General features: G+C 47.4%; 1 protein-coding gene across 2 annotated transcripts in view; it reads right to left on the reverse strand.

Moving 5' to 3' along the window:
- Positions 1–19,333, reverse strand: part of GCFC2 (GC-rich sequence DNA-binding factor 2) — a 255,188-nt gene that overhangs the window by 129,963 nt on the left and 105,892 nt on the right. For both annotated transcript variants that reach the window (XM_085610585.1, XM_085610586.1), the window contains one exon: positions 3,014–3,200. In XM_085610585.1, the coding sequence (XP_085466711.1) occupies positions 3,014–3,200 (187 nt within the window). The remainder of the gene's footprint in view (positions 1–3,013; positions 3,201–19,333) is intronic.

Raw genomic sequence — 19,333 nt, forward strand, 5'->3', positions numbered from 1 at the left:
CACGCTGTTGGTTTCGCGAACTCCAAGTGGACTACAGAAAGCGTTAAACATATTTGCTGATTTCTGCCAAGAACGGGGCCTTGAAATAAACACCTCTAAAACTAAATTTATGTGTTTAAACCAGCGACAAAACTTTAGAGGAGTGATTAAATTTAATGGCATCCCGCTGGAACAGGTTGAGGCTTTTACATACCTAGGAATATCCCTTCAGAATAATATGAAATGGTCAAACCATATTGACATGACTGTCTTAAAGTTCCATCAGCTAGCAGGTGCAATCATTTCTAAGCATAAATCCTCATTGACCAAACCAATTGGGCCCGCCCTGGAAATTTACAATATGAAAGTTATTAGTGCGTCCCTGTATGGCTCGGAACTATGGGGTTTTGCTAACTTGAATTGCTTAAGACTGGCTGAAAACAAGTTTTTACGTAGCTTAACAGGTGTTCCCCAAAGTTCTCCGATGATTCCGTTAAAATATGATCTAGGGAGGAAAAAAAGTTGAAGATCTGGCGCGACTACGTCCACTTTTGTATTGGCGGCGGATTATGGCAACGCCAGAACTTGCACACTATGCTAATGCCCTGAAAGATATTATTAGGGCTGACCGTTTTCATTCCATTTTATGGCTCAAAGAAATCTGGAATTTGCTTATAAAACTGGAGCTGGGGCATTTATGGAATGATCCAAACGGCCCAAGTATTCCAGCAAAGCCAATCCTCAAGAAATTGTACTGGGATACGACCTTGACATCTGCCTCTCGTGCTGGCCAAGACTCCAACCTGACTGGTCGTTTTTTTGATATTAAATTTTTACCATCTTATGAGGCATTTTGGGATATTATAGAGAGGCCCATGGATAGGAAACTGTATTTCCAGTTCAGAATTGGGTCTCTCCCTGTAAAAGCTTTTACCCATAAATGGTCATCTTCCCAGGATGACAAATGTCATTGTCTAGACTTGATTGAGGATATTGGTCATTTGTTGTTTGTATGTCCGTTATACAGTGCCCCCCGCCTTAGGTGGTTAAAGCCAGTATGTTCAAATCTGGGTACACGTAGCTACAAGGAGGCCCTAAGAATTCTAGAATCTGATTCCACCCCCTGCTTGGCCATTGCTGTTGCAAAATTTCTCGGATGGGCATGGATATTACGTCTTCGTGCCCTGAAATCCCTTGAAATTGATCAATGAATGTTTTACCACCAAGAAAGGTCTAATTCATTTTTTATTCAGTGTTGATCTTTTTAAGATTTTTATTGATTGATGTTGTTTTTATCTGATATTATTCGCCAGCATTATGATTTAATGTATTTTTAGTACATTTTAGCTTAGTATTTATGAAATTCTTAGGATGTACCTGCTTTTATGACATGCTGTCGAATAAAGCTTTGAAACTTGACTTGATGGAGGCATAGAGCCGGGAAACCCATTGCAGGTACCTTTGCACTTTACAAAACACCAATAATAATAATAATCATAATAATGTTCTTTAGCCTCCCAAGGATTTTTTTCACTCCTGAACTACGGCACTTTTACCAAAATCTCATAGCTGTCAGAAAGAGCATGGATGAAGAGTTTAGTCAAACATTATAAATTACTCCCTATCAAAGCTAATATCATATTCAACATTCCAATCTTGAATCCACCAGGCAACCAGTAGCAGGACCCACATCCATCAATGTGCTGTGAAGTCCGAAACCAATGATAATATCACAATCACATTCAAGTGCTTTAAAATACAGGGAGAGGGGGAACTGCTTTTTTAATGATTAGAACCACCCTCTGAACATCCATTCGAAAGTTCTCTATAGCTCACGCTTCAGAGTCCCATCACTTACTGAAAAGGGAACCACTTGAAATGCTTTTGAAGACTCAAAGCTTACTTTGAAACCTGCATCCCTTCCAACATTATAGGTTTTCTATACCACATCTTTACAATGCGGGTATTCTCACTTGAACCATTGTATATTTAAATGTGTGGTCCTTTTTTTGTTTTTTGTTTTACATAGCCCTATCAGGGAGCACATCCTTCAAAATATAGCAGCATATGGACCAGTGCTACCAAGGGACATAAATAGGAGGTGCTCGAGTGAGTGTTACAGAGATTAGCCAGAACACTTGTATTAAATCTCACCAAACAGCACACAGTTAGGTTTTGTTACAAATAATGTGTGAAACACATAGTCCACAACAAGCTAGGATACTTTTTAACAAGAGAAAGGGAATAACTCTGGCCCAGGCTCCTACTGTTGCAACAATAACAAATCCAGCACAAATATCTGTTTGCACCGGAGTTAGTGATATAATCTAGGTGCAAAATGCACCCAAGTGGAGTTTTTTGGCCACCTGATTTGTGCATGGTAAAACCTGGCAGAAACTGGCCAGGAACATAGCTCACATGCTGTATCTGCAAACCTACTAATGGGGAATTGCAGTAACTCAACAAGTTAACCCTTATTCACATGTGCATAAAGCAGATTGGACCAGAAACGTTACATTTGGAAATGCACACTGTACAACTGGCACTTATCAGGTGAACAATTTCAAACTGCAATGTTTTAATACTTATGAGAACCAGAGCATCCGTGCTGTAGAACATTTTTGCTAAATTTACTAGATTTTACTTCAGTTTGAACACTGTAATTAGTAACATGGGTTGGTCAAACCAAGGGTCTGGATACCCTCCTGAATATTAGTGTTAATTAATAATGTGCTATGCAAATCAACATAACATCAAGTAAACTCTTGCCCTATTAGTGCTCACAAGATGTCCTTTTCATACCTAATCAAATAAAACAGGACAAAGAGCAATGTCTGTTTTCTGACTTAAAGTTAAGAGTAACTGAAAAATCAGAGGGTGAGATTCTAGCAACATTGCAAATAACACCAGAGAATCCAGGAAGTTGCAATATTAGCAGGTAAAAGTTACAATTTTGGTCTACCGCTACAACATCAGCATTGTACTTTCCCAACATTGTACTGTGCAGGATGGTGTCTTTTCCTTTGCCAAATACCTTTTCATTTAGACAATCTACCAGGTTTTCTGCATACGTTTTCATAGTCTTATAAAATTTATACTGTAGTGCAGCATTTGCACAAGCTTCCAGTTTCTGTACTGTATTCTTTGAAGTTTCAACATCATGAGATATTTTTTCATATTCCCGCTGGTGTGAACGGTGAACTTCTTGAAAAGAGGTCAACCTGAAGAAAAATTATAGCAAAATATAAAATAAGACAACTTAATGGTTCACTCTCGCAACTGGATAGAACATCCTTTTGTGGACTTTCTTGATCAACATTTAAACATTATCCTGGCATATCATTTTGGTTTGGGTCTTCACATTACACAAAGTGTTTTTATAACCCCTTCTGTGCCCCATTCTTCGAGGCAACTAGACTGCTGGGACATCATAGCAATTGGAGGGTGTCACACACCTTTTGTACAGCAAAGAAAACAATTACAGAAGCTGCCTAGCCAGGGTGTGGTCTCCATTATGGGCACAGTTTCCTCTGGGGAGTGCCTTTGGTCTATCTATATGAATCAAACCTATATAGTCTGGATGGCTAGAGGATAGGCTAGTAACCAAGAGTACCAAAAGTACCTAGTTTAATTGCTGGTATGCACACCTTTGCTCTAGCTTCCTTTCCTCTAAGCAGATGGGACAGTTACCAGCCTCACAAAAAGCACAATATTGAGAGAACCCACCAACAAATTCAGACTAAGATATCTTAGTACTTGTAGGAAAACAGACATCTAGTTTATAGAATTTTCAAAATGCATGGGGTCCCTAATAAATTATTTGTAAAAAAGGGAGGTAGAGCTTGACAACATTTCTCCACCTCCCTCCATATTTGTAAAACAAGGAAGGTGAGAACTAAATCAAGGACATGTTGGTCCAATTCCTAGCCAACAAGTCAGTACCTATTTAGATTCGTGAGCTGATGAAAATGGCAGTAAGACTCTCAAGGCACTGGACCCTAATCAAAGCTGCCTATGTACTGTCTGATAAGTAGTCATGTCTATTCTGTCACTTCACAAGCTCCAAAACTGTTGCCAATGTTTCATGCAGTGACTGTCTCTGCTGGGCCCCTCCATGGTCTAGCAGCTACATTTAGAATGCCCTCATTCCCTTAAAGAGTATTGACGCTTATACTCTGCAGGGCAGAACATAAACAAAAACATGCTTGTTTTTACATTCATTGGTTTAAAGAGGCAATATACAGAAGTATATACTCATTGAAAATAAAAACGCAAGAATTACCCGTTGAGCCACAACTTCAAAAGTAATTAAACCTCTATTGTTTTTATTATCCAATGACGTAGCTCTGGCATATTATATTGTCAATTGGTATGATGAGCTTTAAGAGGCGAGTGGTTTAAACACCTCTTCTGACAGTCTCAGGCCCAGCACTGAATATACTGCATCGTTTGCTATGGTCACCCGTACAGCTGCAGACATTCTTGACCTCTAATTTCCTACACAAGAGGTGAAAATTCGCTTTTATACTGCAGTCTTGCAACCAGGACAAATGACCACAGTACCTGTTCTGCCTTTTAATGAGGCTTTGACTGATACCCTTCTGAGCAACTAGGCTAAACCTTGCACCGCAAAATTGCCCATCGTCGCCACCCTGTGCCGGGAAATCCAGATTTTCTTACCCAGCATCATTCAGCAGAGTCTGGTGGTGCAGACTTAGGCAAGCAAAGTTAGTCCCAATTCGTCCTGCAGGATGGGGAACGCGAATGCCCCGACACTTTTGGGCGCAAGATTTCCTCATCCGCCATTCTTACCCTGCGCTCTGTGAACACTGCCTGTCTGTTGAGCAGATTCTCCCATGTGCTGTGGGACTTGGTGGTCCAAGACCTTCCTATTGTGACCAAGGAAACTTGTGTGATCCTACGCCGCATCATGGCCGTCCTGCATGGACTGGCAATGTTTTCGATCTGATGTGGCCTTGACACTACGGACTACTTGGACCAAGCTATTATGACCAGTGTTGCCATCCGACATGATTGGATGTGCTACACTGGCTTTCCGGGAGATGTCCAATCCACAATTATGGGCATGCCCTTTGACGGATTTCGCCTCTTTGGGGATAAGGTGGGTTTGGCGCAGAAGCTTTTCAAGGACAGCAGAGCTACGGATTGCTTCCACATAACTGCTCCTCACCAACTGCCTTCACAGATTCACCCCATGCATGGTTTTGGCAGGGGTCCTAATTTCGTCAGCAGACGTCTTCTCGCACGTTTTGCGGCCAAGGATTCCATAGGTCATGAGGGCAGCAGGGACAGTGCTACTTCCTGCTGGCGAAAAAGGACAGAGGGCTCTGTCCCATTTTAGATCTTAGCCCTTTTAATGCCTTCCTCAGACAGGACAAATTAATCTCATCTTGACTCAGGTATAGTCTTCCCTCGATCCCAGAGAGTGGATGTAGCATTGGACCTGCAAGATGCTTATTTTCATATTCCCATCCTGCAGGCTCATAGGAGTTACCTGCAGTTCCCAGCGGGCAAGGGACATACCCAGTTCACTGTGCTCCCATTGAGCCCCTTGGGTGTTCACGAAAGGTGGTCGTAGCCCTTATGCAGAGGTAGAGAGTCCCAGACTCTCTCTACCTAGATGACTGGCTGCTGAAGATGGGCTTGCCCCAGGTAGTCGTCAACCACCTCCAGACTACGGCTGAACCTTCTCACATTGTTGGGGTTCACTATAAACTTGCCAAAGTTGCACCTGACTCGTTCACAGATGCTCCCTTTAATCGGAGTAATTCTGAAAACTGTGCAGACTGGGACCTACCCTCCGGAGCGGAGAGCCCAGGTCCCAGGACATTCGGGTATGATCCTGATATTTCAGCCTCTTTCCTGGATTTCAGGAAGGCTGACTGAGGCTGCTGTAGCGGATGGCCTCCTGGACGGTACTGGTCAATCATGCCCAATAACATATGTAGGCTCTGCAGTGAGATCTAAAGTCCCAGTTGCAGAAACATCAAGGAGACCTCTCCACATGAGACCAGATTGTGGAGGAAACTTCAGGACTAACAGTGGAAGCTACATGACTGCGATTTGGTCGGCAACAGAACATTTTCCCTACCCCACCCGGACCTGAAAGTGGTGACTGATGGATCCCTTCTGGGCTGGGGCGGCCATATGGGAGAAAGGAGATAAGAGGCCTCTAGCCTTCAGCAGAGGCTCAGCTCCACAATAACCTGTTGAAGTTATGAGTCATCCACATGGTATTGAGAGCCTTCCTGCACTTCATTCGTCGAAAGGCTGGTTCAGGTATTCCCGGACAGCACTGCTGTCATGTGGTAATGTAACTAGCAGTGCAGGGTGAGCCCAGTGCCTCTGGATGTGGATGGAGCACCAGGGGATTTTCCTGGTGGTATCGTACCGGGCAGACAAACTCAGCCATCTGCACCTAGTTGATCACGAATGGTGGTTACATCAGGAGGTGATGCAAGTTATCTTCTGCGCATAGGGATCCTTGGCTTGATTTGTTTGCCATCGCTAAGAACGTGCAATGTCGGGGGGCGTGGCCGAGCCGAGCTGCAAGATGGCCGCCGTGTAACGGGGCTCTGCCGGCCGGACACCTAATCCGTCAGACAATCCGACCTTTGCCTTGCTTTTTGACCATTAAAAAACACGGCGGGAAGTGCCCTGGTGAAGGGGATCCTAGCGGTGCCACTGCGGTTGACATCGGCCTCGGAGGTCCGGAGCTACACGGCCCGGCTGGCCGAGCGGCCTTTGGGCGCCGTGTTGGGCGGAGTCTTCTCCTACGCGAGACCCTTGTCGAGGGCCGCGGTCTGGCGGATACGAGGCGGCTCTCGTGGACCCAGCTGAGACGTGGTGAGCCCTGCGACTGGCGCCCGAGTGGCTGCGGTGGCTTCCTGACGTGCTGAGGCCGGCCCCTGCTGGGGAACTGGTACCGGGAGGAGGCCGAACTGGCGGACTGGCTGCCTAGGCCTATCCGGCGTGGCTGCGCCCTGATCTGGTGCCTGGGCCGATGGGCCTACTGGAGTGAGGAGACGGGAGAAGGAAGCTGTGGCGCCCGCTGGGTGGGCCCGATCCCTGCCCGCAGAAGGTGATATCCGGCTGCCGGAACCTGCCGACGACCTGCTCTAACCATCGTGTGCCTGCGGGCCGGGGAGGCGCGGCGATGGAGAGGCTTACTGAGCGGGAGGTCGGCCGGGCTGCCTCCCGGGCCACTGCGAGAGGACGGTGAGGCCGCCATTGTTACCCGACTAACGCAGACCCGCGCCCTGAATGTGACGAGAGCTGGCCTGGTCTTCCCTACTTGGCGGTGTTCCTCGGGTGGAGGGGGTGACTGTGTGGTGACCACTCCACCTACGCGTTCCTTGCGCTTGGTGGCCTGCTTGTTGCTTGATACCCCTCACCGCTATTATTGGCAGGTGGCGGGCCCTCGGGGGAACCATGGGGAAATCGGACGCCAAACAGAGGAAGCTCCCCTTCGAGAAGCAGACCTTCCGCGGCGCCGATGCTGTGCCGGAGTCGCAGACGGTGGTCCCTGAAACACAGTTGGACCCAACACCGGACGATGATGTCAAAAGCATGTTCCGTGACCTTAAGGGCTGCCTAAAGGAAATTGACGGAAAACTCGACTCCATGGCCCAGCGGCTGGATGGCATATCGCACAGGGTCGACAAACATGAGGAGCGTATCACGGCGATGGAAGCGAGAATTGCGGACTGCGAGGAGGGCCACGGAGACACCCAGGAGAAGTTACTCCGAATGGACAGGGTCCTGGAGGTGATACGTGGGCGCAACGAAGATTTGGAAGCTCGCTCCCGCCGAAATAATGTACGAATTATTGGGGTTGCCGAATCCACTACCATTGGAAATATGGAACTATTTGTGGAAGGAATGTTCCGTGAACTGTTTGGAGAGGGACTGTCGGCCATGTTCTTGGTTGAACGCGCACATCGCACGTTGGGGCCGCGACCAATCCTGGCCCGGGTTCTTAACTACCGGGACAGAGATACCATCCTGCGGTTGGCACGTGAAAAGGGGGAACTAACTTTTCAAAATATGGTTATCTCCTTGTTTCCGGATTTTACGCAGGCTGTGCAGGCCGCCCGGCGCGAATTCATACTGGCCAAAAAACTCTTCCAGAAGGTGGGGACTAAGTATGCGATGCTGTACCCGGCCAAGCTGCGGATCCATCATAAAGGGAAGCCCATGGTATTTACTACGGCGGCAGACGCGATCAAGTTTGCGAGACAGGCGGAACGTTCGCAACGTGAGAGGCGAGATGACCAAGAGAATCCGCCGATGGGACAGCTAAGTGACATTGAATAACACGACACAAAGACACGCGTGCCCATGCTGGATCGCTATACTACATTAATGTAGGGCGCGCGCCCTATGCCCAACAATGTGTGTCCCTGAGACCTGCAGAGGGAGATAGGTCCGTCCCTGAGCTAAGGGACTGGTCTGTTCATGCATGATTAACGCTACTAGTACCCTGCGAAGAACTGTGATGAGAAGCATGCAGGGACTTCCAGGCTGTACCTTGAGATACTGCTTTAAATGCTAGGTGGAAATGTCCGGCCACCCGGTCGTTTATAGACTGGGGAGTGAGCCGGTAACCCCACGCCCCTGTGGGATGATTCCCGAGATACTATTGCAAGACAGTTCCAGTTGGGTGGTGTGGTGGGTGGGGATGATATCTCAACCTGATTGGGGGGTTGGAGTGGGTGGGGGGGGGTTGGGGTTATTGTTGGTTGGTTCTACATCACTACACTTTCTGGCTACACCACTACATGGCGATGCGGTCCAGACACGGGCAGACTTACTGTGGTTGCTGAGTCATAGGACGGGAGGGCGGGGTACCTGCGGGTGGGCCCTTCTACTGGGTCCCTCGGTGACCACACGCCTACATGAGAAAGGCACACACAAGCCGCCCTGACCGCGTTGCGCTGCCTTACCTGGAATATCCGTGGGCTTAACGATCACCGAAAAATACGCTTGACCCATGCACATCTGACGCGACACCAAATCGATATATGTTTCCTACAGGAAACCCACTTGACTCGCGCCGCCGGGGACAAGCTTAGAAATGCACGGTGGGGAGAGGTACACACATCGGGTTTCTCCAGCTACTCCCGTGGAGTGGCCATTCTTATCCGTAAAGGCCTTCCCTGGCAGACGTTCAAGGTGCAAGCTGATTCGGATGGGCGCTACATCATACTACTTGGGCAGCTCTTTCATATGCCGATCACGTTGATTAATGTCTATGGCCCCAACTCGGATGACCCTGGCTTTTTCCGGAATGTCTGGCACCTGGCGCAATCCCTGGGTGGGGGGGCTTGCTTGTGGGGTGGAGATTTCAATGCTGTACTTTCACTGGAGCTAGATAGGGAAGGGGTGGCCCACACGCATCATCCGCTAGCGGCTGGCCTCATCCGTGGCCTAATGGCAGATTACACTCTACTAGACACGTGGCGCGTACTGCATCCCGCGGTTAGGGAAGGCACCTGCTTCACCCCGCACAGGGGTGCCTGGTCCCGCTTGGACTACTGGCTCTTAACCCCGCAGGTACATGTATGGGTCTCTGCAGTTACTCACAGGGCGCGCACCCTCTCCGATCACTCTCCTGTCGAACTAACTCTGAATGTCCCCAAGCCATACATCACGCCCTTCACGAGGCGGCTACCACCACATGCCCTGACAGATCAGGTGTTTCGGGAAGAGATTCATCAGCAAATACTTGACTACTTTGAGCTGAATGAGGGATCAGTGGCTTCGCTAGGCACGCTGTGGGACGCATTTAAAGTGGTGGTAAGAGGCCACTGTATTGCGGGGCAGGCCAGGGTCCTAAAGACTATCAGGTGTTCGCTAGGCAAATTAGAGGATCGCCTGCACTCCTTAGAGGTGAAATACTGTTTGGACCCCTCGGCGGCCACTTTGGCCGAAACTCGCACAACGCTAACTGAATATCAGGAAGAGGCTGACAGGGAACTTAAGTTCCTGACTAAGCATGCTGTGGCCCGTAGATATGGAGAAGGGGACCGCCCGGGTAGAACACTCGCCCTGCTCCTGCGCGCACAGAGACCATCTCCCTTCATATCCTCAGTGATGACGCAGGGAGGGGATAACGTATGCACTCCCCCTGAAATCCTAGATACGTTTCGGACCTTTTACAGAGACCTCTACAAGTCGCGGGAGGCCCACACGCCGGTGGAGCTTGCTGAATATTTGGATACTGTACAGCTTATCTGGTTCAATGCGCACCAAAAAGGCTACTTCGATCGGCCTTTTGAGGCGGATGATGTGCGGGAGGCCATAGGCTCCTTGGCGGCCGGAAAGGCGCCGGGTCCGGATGGACTGCCGGCGCAGTTCTACAAGGAGTACGCAGATCTCCTGGTCCCCCGGCTGTTGGCAATGTATGCTGAGGCGGTCGAGTCGGGTATGCTCCCAGGGTCGCTTAGAGAGGCTGTCATCATCACCCTCCTGAAACCGGACAAGGATAGCCAGCAATGCGACTCCTACCGGCCACTGTCATTAATTAACACTGACGAGAAGATTTTTGCGAAAATGCTGGCCACTCGGCTATAGCCGGTGTTGCCCCTCATGATCCGTCCGGATCAGTCGGGATTTGTGCCGTGCAGATCGACCTCTCACAACCTCCGTACCCTCTTTGGAGTACTACACTATTTGGCCCCACATGTTAAGGCTGCGGCGGTGCTACTGGACGCCACCAAAGCGTTCGACTCCCTGGAATGGGGGTTCCTGTTTCCGCTGCTGCAGCGCATGGGTGTGAGTGAAGCCTTCATTGGCTACATTAGACTGCTTTATACCGGCATCACTGCTAGGGTGAGAGTTAACGGGCTCGTCTCGGCGCCCTTTGCAATTCAGAGGGGTACCAGGCAGGGATGTCCCCTGTCGCCCCTGCTTTTTGCTATCGCCACGGAGCCTTTGGCTGCTCGCATCAGGCAGCATCACGCGGCTAGAGGCATTGGGTTCTCGTCGAGGGCATTGACGATATCACTGTATGCTGATGATATCACGTTATATGTCACTGATCCTCAGACGAACCTCTCCCCTCTGACGGGAGAACTGATGCATTATGGTCAATTATCGGGGGTGAATATAAATTGGGAAAAGTCGGTAATTATGCCCCTGACGTCCGGGACTCCCCGTTTTACTCCGGATTGCCCGCTGAAATGGGCCACTGGCCCGGTGCGATACTTGGGGATTTGGATAAGCACGGATAAACAGCAAATATGGACGGAGAATTATGGACGGGTGATGAGTTGGGTGGAGGAGAGGGTCGACCGCTGGAAGCACTTGCCCCTTTCGCTGGCTGGCAGAATTGCGGTGGCCAAAATGGTGATCCTGCCCAAACTCCTCTACCTGTTTGGGAATATCCCACTACCCCTGACTGCACATTTTTTGCGGCGGCTACGTTCAAAGATGGTGGAGCTGGCCTGGGGGGGTAAACAACCGAGGGTGGCACGGGAGACCCTGACTCTCCCACAGCGACAGGGAGGCCTGGCTGCGCCGGACTTCTCCTTATATGCTTACTGTGCACAGGCACAATTCCTGCATTACTGGGCACATCCCACACCGTTTCAACCACATGTGGCGATAGAGACGGACAGAGTAGCCCCGCTGCCGCTAAATGTGGCACTTTACGTGCCACACACCCGGAGATGCACGGACATAGACCCGGTACACGCACTCAGGTGGGCATGGGATGGGCTGCGGCGGAGGGCCGGACTTGACCTTCTTTATTCACATTCTGTGCCCCTGCGCGGGAATCCGATGTGGCCGCCGCTGCGCAGCATGCAGACCGGGGAGCGAGCTGAAGAGCTGGGCCTCCGCACTGGGGGCGATTTGTTTCCGGGAGACACCTTCCTAACTCCGGAGCAGATGTGTAATGCAGAGGCTCCGACGGTGCTGGACACGCTTCTTTACTATCAGCTCCGTCACTCGTGCCGGAGGTTGTCTCCCGCGTTCCCGGCGCCGCCGCCGGCCCTGCTTGCCTTGGAAAATGTACTAGCTGTGGAGTCCGGGCGCAAACTTATATCCCGCTTGTATGTGCAAATGCAGACTTGCCACCCCGTGGCTCTTCCGGCGGCGCGGGGCATGTGGGAGGCGGAGCTGGGTACGGATATTTCGGATCAACATTGGGACTTGTGCTGTAAGAATCTTGAGATTTTGTCCCCCAACTACAGGCTGCGCCTGCTCCACTTCAAATATATACACATGACGTACCGTACCCCTAGCCGATTGCACCGAATGGGTTTAAGAGACACGGATGAATGTTGGCGCTGCTACACTCATGGCGCCACCTTTCTGCATATGGCATGGCACTGTCCTACATTGTCGTCATTCTGGGCAAGGGTAGTAGAGATTATATGCGAAATCACTGGCCTACAGATCCCGTGCACCCCACAGGCTGCGCTGCTTGGTATTTTGCACATGGTTAAGCCCAAACACCGGAAGCTACCAGCGATGCTATTGTTACTAGCTAGAAGACAAGTTGCGATGCACTGGGGAGTTGCCACGTCACCTAGCATTCGAGCATGGGTCACGAGCGCAGTCTACTGCCAGACACAACTTGCCCTGTACTGGGAGCTTATGCCGCTGCGTTCACGACCTAAGGACATTTGGGGGCCTTTCACACAATGGTTGGAGCAAGCTACACTGCAGGCTCTGTAACTCGATACTATTCCCTAAGGCGGACGCAAGATGGCGGGGACTGTATTTCTCAGGGGGACTTTTTGGGTGATGAACCGGTTTGAGGTGACGCATGCGGGCGGGATGGGACGCTCGGCTGCTGAATGCCACGCACCTGATAATGTAGCACTGAGTTCGTGTGATGGTACCCAAATTGTGATGATCTGCTTGGTGTGGAGGCGTATCGTCATCGCTTGTCATATGTACACAACAGTGAGTGATGTTGTTTTAAGTTTGTTTTTGAAAACTGCAAATAAAAAGAATTTAAAAAAAAAAAAAAAAGAACGTGCAATGTCAGCGCTTTTGCACTATAGAGTTTCCAAAGTGGCTTTTACTCAGAGAGGCCTTCCGCATAGAGCGGAACACTGAACTCTTGTACACCTTTCCATCGATCCCACTACTACTCGGAGTTCTGAAGAAGATCAAGAACAACCAGGCCCAAGTCATCCTGGTTGCGCCGGAATGGGCAAGGACAGTTTAGAATCCCGAACTCCTGAGCATGAGCATTTGTCTTCTGATCAGCTACCCAATCGAGAGGAACCGCCTCTCGCAACAGTGGAGCAGGGTTCCGAACCAGCGCTCACTCTGAGGTTGAACAGCTGCAATTGAGCGCTTTTGACCTCCCTACGAGGCGGTGGACAATATCCTGGGAGCCAGGTGTCCCTATAACTAATCTGTAATATCCTGTAGTAGGGACAAGTTTGTGGTCTTGTGCACTACCAAACAGGTCAACCCACTTCATAGCTAATTGTCAGAGGCGTTGTGGTTTTTGTTGTCTTTAGCATGGCACGGTCTTGTTTTGGCCCAGTCAAGGTTTATCTGTTGGCTATTTTTGTGATTGCCAGATCAGCCTTCTTTGTTTCACTCTCCAGTGGTGGTGCATTTTCTAATAGGGCTTCAACATTTGTTTGCCCCCTCAGCTTTCGTCATACCCCAGTGGGACTTGAATTTGGTTATGACCTTCATGTGTTCCCTGTAGGAGCCCATGCATAGCTGTCCCCTCAGATTCCTTACCATTAAGACGGTTTTCTTTGTAGCTATATAATCTGCTTGGATGGCGAGAACTTCAGGTCCCATTAGCTAACCCTTCTTACACTACCCTCTAGCCAGACAAGTTGGTTCTTCGGACTCCTCCTTGCCAAAAGGTGGTGAAGCCCTCTTGGTGCTCTTTGCTCCTCCCCACCAAGGAGGAGGAGCGTCTCCATCATCTGGACCTGAAGAGGGCTCTGAGCTTTTATACTGGATTAAACACTACTAAATGGACAATCAGCTCTTTATCAGATTTGTGGGACCGAAGAAAGGCAGAGCGGTGCAGAGGTGGACCTTCTCCCACTTGATAGTGATCTGCATTAAAATGTGCTAAGCTTTGGCAAAGAAGCAACCTACTGAGTACTTGCAATCTTATTTAACCATAGCCAAGGCTGCTTCTACTGCGTTGACACGGTGAGTGTAGGAAGCTGGCTCTGTATATACTATACCAAAGTGAGGTAGTGTGCACAGAGTCCAGTGGAACCCCAAAGGTAGGCAGAGATGAAGTTAGATAGCTCCTTACTGTCTATTTGTGGTAGTGTGGTCAAGCAGTAAGGCTTTATCAGAGGACAGTGTTAAGCATTTGTTGTACACACTCAATCAGCAAATGATTTCACACACTCAAAGACTGAACTTCAGACCAATTGTTTTTGTATAAAAATATTCTTTTACTTATTTTATTTTCTAGAACTAAGCAAGCCTGGCACCGATAAGCAATAAATACTTTACAGTAGTAATGCAGTTTGTAAACAGTTTAAATGCAATTGTAAATGCACATTGGTTTGATTACAGTAAGGCTACTGATAATGCAATGCTTTTCAGAATACAGTACATATACTTTGCATAGGGTTTTTGGTAAAATGACAGGCAAGTTCCTTTTAAGATCACTTTTCTTACACAGTGTAGTATACCTGGATACTACACTGGTACATTTCCTGTAAACAGGTAAATAAAATCGTTTGTGTTAGTTAGTGCAATTTTAAAGAATTTCTTTAGGTTTTCAAACTCCACACTTAGAAACTTTTCAAAGAAAAACAGTCAATGTTATCCTATGGAGGAAAGGCAAATGCTACTTACCAGTATGCATCTGTTCTTGGCATGTAGAGCTGCAGATCTACACACTGTGCATGGATCGCCATCTGGTGTTGGGCCCGGATGCTTGCAGTTGTTTTTCTTCTTGGAAAGTCTTTGGAAGTCACGAGGTATGTGACTCCTCCTTTGGATCATACTGCGCGTGGGCTTCGGCTCCATCCTCAGATTGTTTTTCGCCAGCAGGGAAATGATGGCGCATAGTAGTAAGTAGTGAAGATGCCCATGTGTGTTGAATCTAAATAAGATAAACTGGACCAGATAAAGGTAGCCGGGGAGGCGGGTGGGCGTGTGTAGATCTGCAACTCTACATGCCAAGAACAGATGCATACTGGTAAGTAGCATTTGCCGTTTGAGGCATATGAGCTGCAGATTACACACTGTGCATAGATTATATAGCAGTATTCTCTCCTAGCGGCGACCACCAGCATCTGTTGCAGTGGTTTGAAACAATGTTTTGAGTACAGCCTGGCCCACACTAGCTTGTTGCTTAGTTTGCACATCTACACAATAGTGTTTAGTGAAAGTGTGCGGTGTAGACCATGTAGCTGCTTTGCAGATATCATCTAAGGGAATGTTCCCTAAAAATACCATGGAAGCCCCTATTTTACGTGTAGAGTGGGCTTTGGGGGGGAACAGTTAGTGTTCGTTTTGCTTTGTGGTAGCAAATCTGTATACATTTAACAATCCACCTAGCTATCCCAGCTTTGGAGACGGGGTTGCCTTTGTGTGGTGGTGAGAAAGACACAAACAGTTGTTTGGTTTTACGAAAGAGTTGAGTTCTTTCGATGTAGTAGAGTAAGGCTCGTTTGACATCTAATGTGTGGAGAGCTCTTTCAGAAATGGTCTGTGGCTGCGAGAAGAAGACGGGCAGTTCCACAGATTGGTTCAGGTGAAAGGGAGAAATTACTTTAGGGAGGAATTTTGGATTAGTGCGGAGAACCACTTTGCTATGGTGCATTTGCAGAAAAGGTTCTTGAATGGGGAGTGCTTGTATCTCACTGACTCTTCTGAGGGAAGTGATGGCTACAAGAAAAGCAGTTTTCCATGTTAGGAATTGAAGTTCACATTTGTGCAGAGGTACAAAGGGAGGCCCTGTTAGTCTTGTGAGAACGATGTTCAAATTCACAGTAGAGTTTAGCAAGAAATGTTTGCCCTTTCTAGACATCTCTATATACCCCTGTGAAGGGTATTTGGGAAGTGAATTGTACAAAAAGCCTATGGCCAGAAATTCTCTTCTAACCTTTGCAAGTCACCACCCAAAGGCTCTGCGAGAGAATTTGCCAGTAGGCCAGTTTCTTCGTATACGGAGAAATTGTTCTGAACAACATAATTTCCAGAGACATGCGAAAAATCTGTCAAGAGATTTGAGGGATCGTGGCTACCCCCAACAGTTGGTAAAAAAAGCCTGGAAGAGAGCCTCCAATAATAACCGGGAGGCCGTCTTAGAACCACAAATCAATAAACCACCGTTGGGCAGACTAACCTTTGTTCATACTTTTAGCACCTCTACCAATCAGGTACAAAAGACTATACGCAAACATTGGTGTATTTTGAATATAGGATCCGAGTCCCTTCCACCTCCACTTTTCTCTTTTAAAAGCAGGTACCAGCATACGAGACAGCCTGGTACATACAAGACCTAAGAATGTAACAACTACAACAACTAACACTCTGTGGAACCTACCGGCAGTGCAAGGTCATTTTCCCTGCGGTTCTTGTTCAGTATGTCCGCAAACTCAACACACCAAACACGTGGATATAGGGACAACGAGACCATGGGTTCTGAAAAAACATACTAATTGTAACTCAGATAGGGTCATCTATATTATCACCTGTCCCTGTCATCTGCGCTATGTAGGGATGACTACACACAAAATAAAGTTGCGGATTAGTGAACATAAAAGCACCATTAGGTGCAAAAAGCAGTCTACCAGACTTACCAATCATTTTGTTGATTTCAAACACAAAGCTGAAGATCTGAAATGGCTAGTGCTCGAACAACCCTACATCCCTCCACATATAAGCGATAATCACACGTTTTCTCTTTAAGAAAGAACAGAGATGGGTTTACAAACTCAAAAGTGATACACAGGGATTGAATGACGAAATACCCTGGGTAGCACTGTAGGTCCTTTCAAAATTCTTCACAAAATTCTTCACATCTGAGCAAGATTATAATGTGTTGCATGCCAGCACCAGTTGGAGTGCACTTTTGTAGGTACACAAGGAACAAGGCAGTTTATTAACAAACATCTTAGATTTGGTTAAGACTACTTCCTCTTTAAATGGGGGTAGTCTTTCTCATCATTATATTTTAATAAACGGGGTGGCCTATTATAAAGTGGTTGGCATTTGCGAATAGTGATCACCATCATGGTTTATTGGTGACTGACAGACAGACTACAACTCCCATGATGCCTTAGCGCGGCACAGGAAGCCGATGGTCTAAATAAAAGAGTATATTTTTACAATGTTCTATGAGCGCTAGGTTTATCCGCAGGCTCATGTTCCTTTAGGGACTTATATTATGATCGCGCGGTGTAGGCACGTAGCTGCAGCATTCCGTGATTAACTGTGGATTTCTCCACAAGTAATAAACTATAACTCCCCTGATGCCTGGGCACCGGCACGCAGCACTGACGCGGGAGATTTGCGACAGCAAGCCGGTACATTTAAACCATTAGCACATGCGCATCGTCGCCTCCCCTTCCTGCTCAACTAAAGATCGGGGTACCGACGGACAGGTTAGTTAACTGTATAGCTTTACAGACATTGATTATTTACTAGGTGTTTCCATCTATTGACGCTCTGTTAACTCTCTACTTGTTCAAAACGTCAGACGACGTAAGGGTCTGCGAAATGAGTAGGAGGTTCCGCTATTGTTTAATCAAGAAGGAGCTTTAGACAAAAATAAATTCTTATTACTTAGCAGAGTCCTTTCTTTATCAAGAAAACACTGAACTGCTGGGGCACGTTCAGACAGATAACCATGGTTCGATATTACCTACCTTTTATTATGAGCCTTTAAAATCGAGGGTCTTTTTATTATGCGTTGCAATTTCTTAATGGAAGAGGCAGTGATTTTGGGCTGCATCATCTCAAATTTCCTTTGTTTGGACGTTTGGCAATAAGTGTGTTTGCTTTCTTTGGATTGTGCTCAACACACATGTGATTTGTTTCAATATACTATACACCCGTTTATGTTCATTTAGAGCGGGGCCTCATTTCCCAGAGCGGATGCCTGGTGAGGAGAGGAGCGCCCCCGTGTAGTGACGGATAAGCGTGTTTATTTCTCTGTGGGTTGCTTTAAATGTACACAGCGAATTGCACAATTGTACCAAGAGTTGTTAAAGGACCCTCTTAACATAGCTATAAATGATGAAGCAGGTGGTTGTATTATAACTGGCACTTAATGTCTTTTTACTTTTAGGAAATGGATGAACACTCCTGAAAAAGTCAGAAAAGAGTGTTGAATGATATACTCCGCAACCCAAGTAGTTTGTAGAATTTCCATTCACTGTGTTTTTTTACATTTGGGTATTACACATTACAAACAGCAGTAGCAAAAGTTCTTAGGTCCTGACGAAAGCCGGATTTCCACATAATCCATAGGCTGAAACATGTAGACCTTCTTTCCAACTGGACGTGAGCAGTTATTTTTTCAAAACAGCTCTTGCACTGGTTTTATTTCATCACTCAAACAGAACCAATAAAGTACTATATCTGTTTCAGTAGATTATTTTAATATTCACATTTTCACTGCACTGCTTTCCTCACCACCACTAACGAATAAACCACATCTTTTTTGCACTACGGTAGATACTATATCTTATACCGCGAGTAAGATTCTAGTTGCCCGCTTAAGCTGTTGCCTTGTTCTATCTGGAGGGCACAGTAAGGGCTACTGGATCCCAGATGTGGGTTGCTTCCCAGGTGGCTGATGGGATTCATTTTTACTAGTAAAAGTACTCACTTGCTTTCTGATTTTTGATACTTTGACCATAGGTTTTCTATTTTGTAGTTATAACGATGTTTAGGTTCCACACAGGTGAGGGTGGCACTCTGGGGGGAATTATTCGTTTGAGGCCTTCCATGAAGGCTTTTATGGCAGGTACTCTAAAGAGTGACAGATGTTGCCTGTTTTGTAGATAAGCTGCTATGGCTGCAAGGTGCAGTCTAATAGACGTGTAGGCTAGATTGCATCTTTGTAGGTGTAATAAATAGCCTATGATGTGTTGAATGGACACACCTAGGGGATTTAAGTTATTGCGGTGACAATAAACCACAAAACATTTCCACTTGGCTGCGTACCAAGCTCTAGTGGTAGGTCTTCTAGCTTCTCTAATGACGTTCATACAGTCTGGGGGAAGATTTAGATAATCGAATTTTAGGATTTCAGGAGCCAGATCGCAAGGTTGAGCTGAGCTGGGTCCGGGTGCCTGATCTCTCCATGTTTCTGGGTTAAGAGGCGTGGAGAGAGGGGTAACTTTTGGTGCAGTACTACAGATAG

The sequence above is a fragment of the Triturus cristatus genome, chromosome 6 (genome assembly GCF_964204655.1).
Source record: "Triturus cristatus chromosome 6, aTriCri1.1, whole genome shotgun sequence".
Taxonomy (NCBI): Eukaryota; Metazoa; Chordata; class Amphibia; order Caudata; family Salamandridae; genus Triturus; species Triturus cristatus.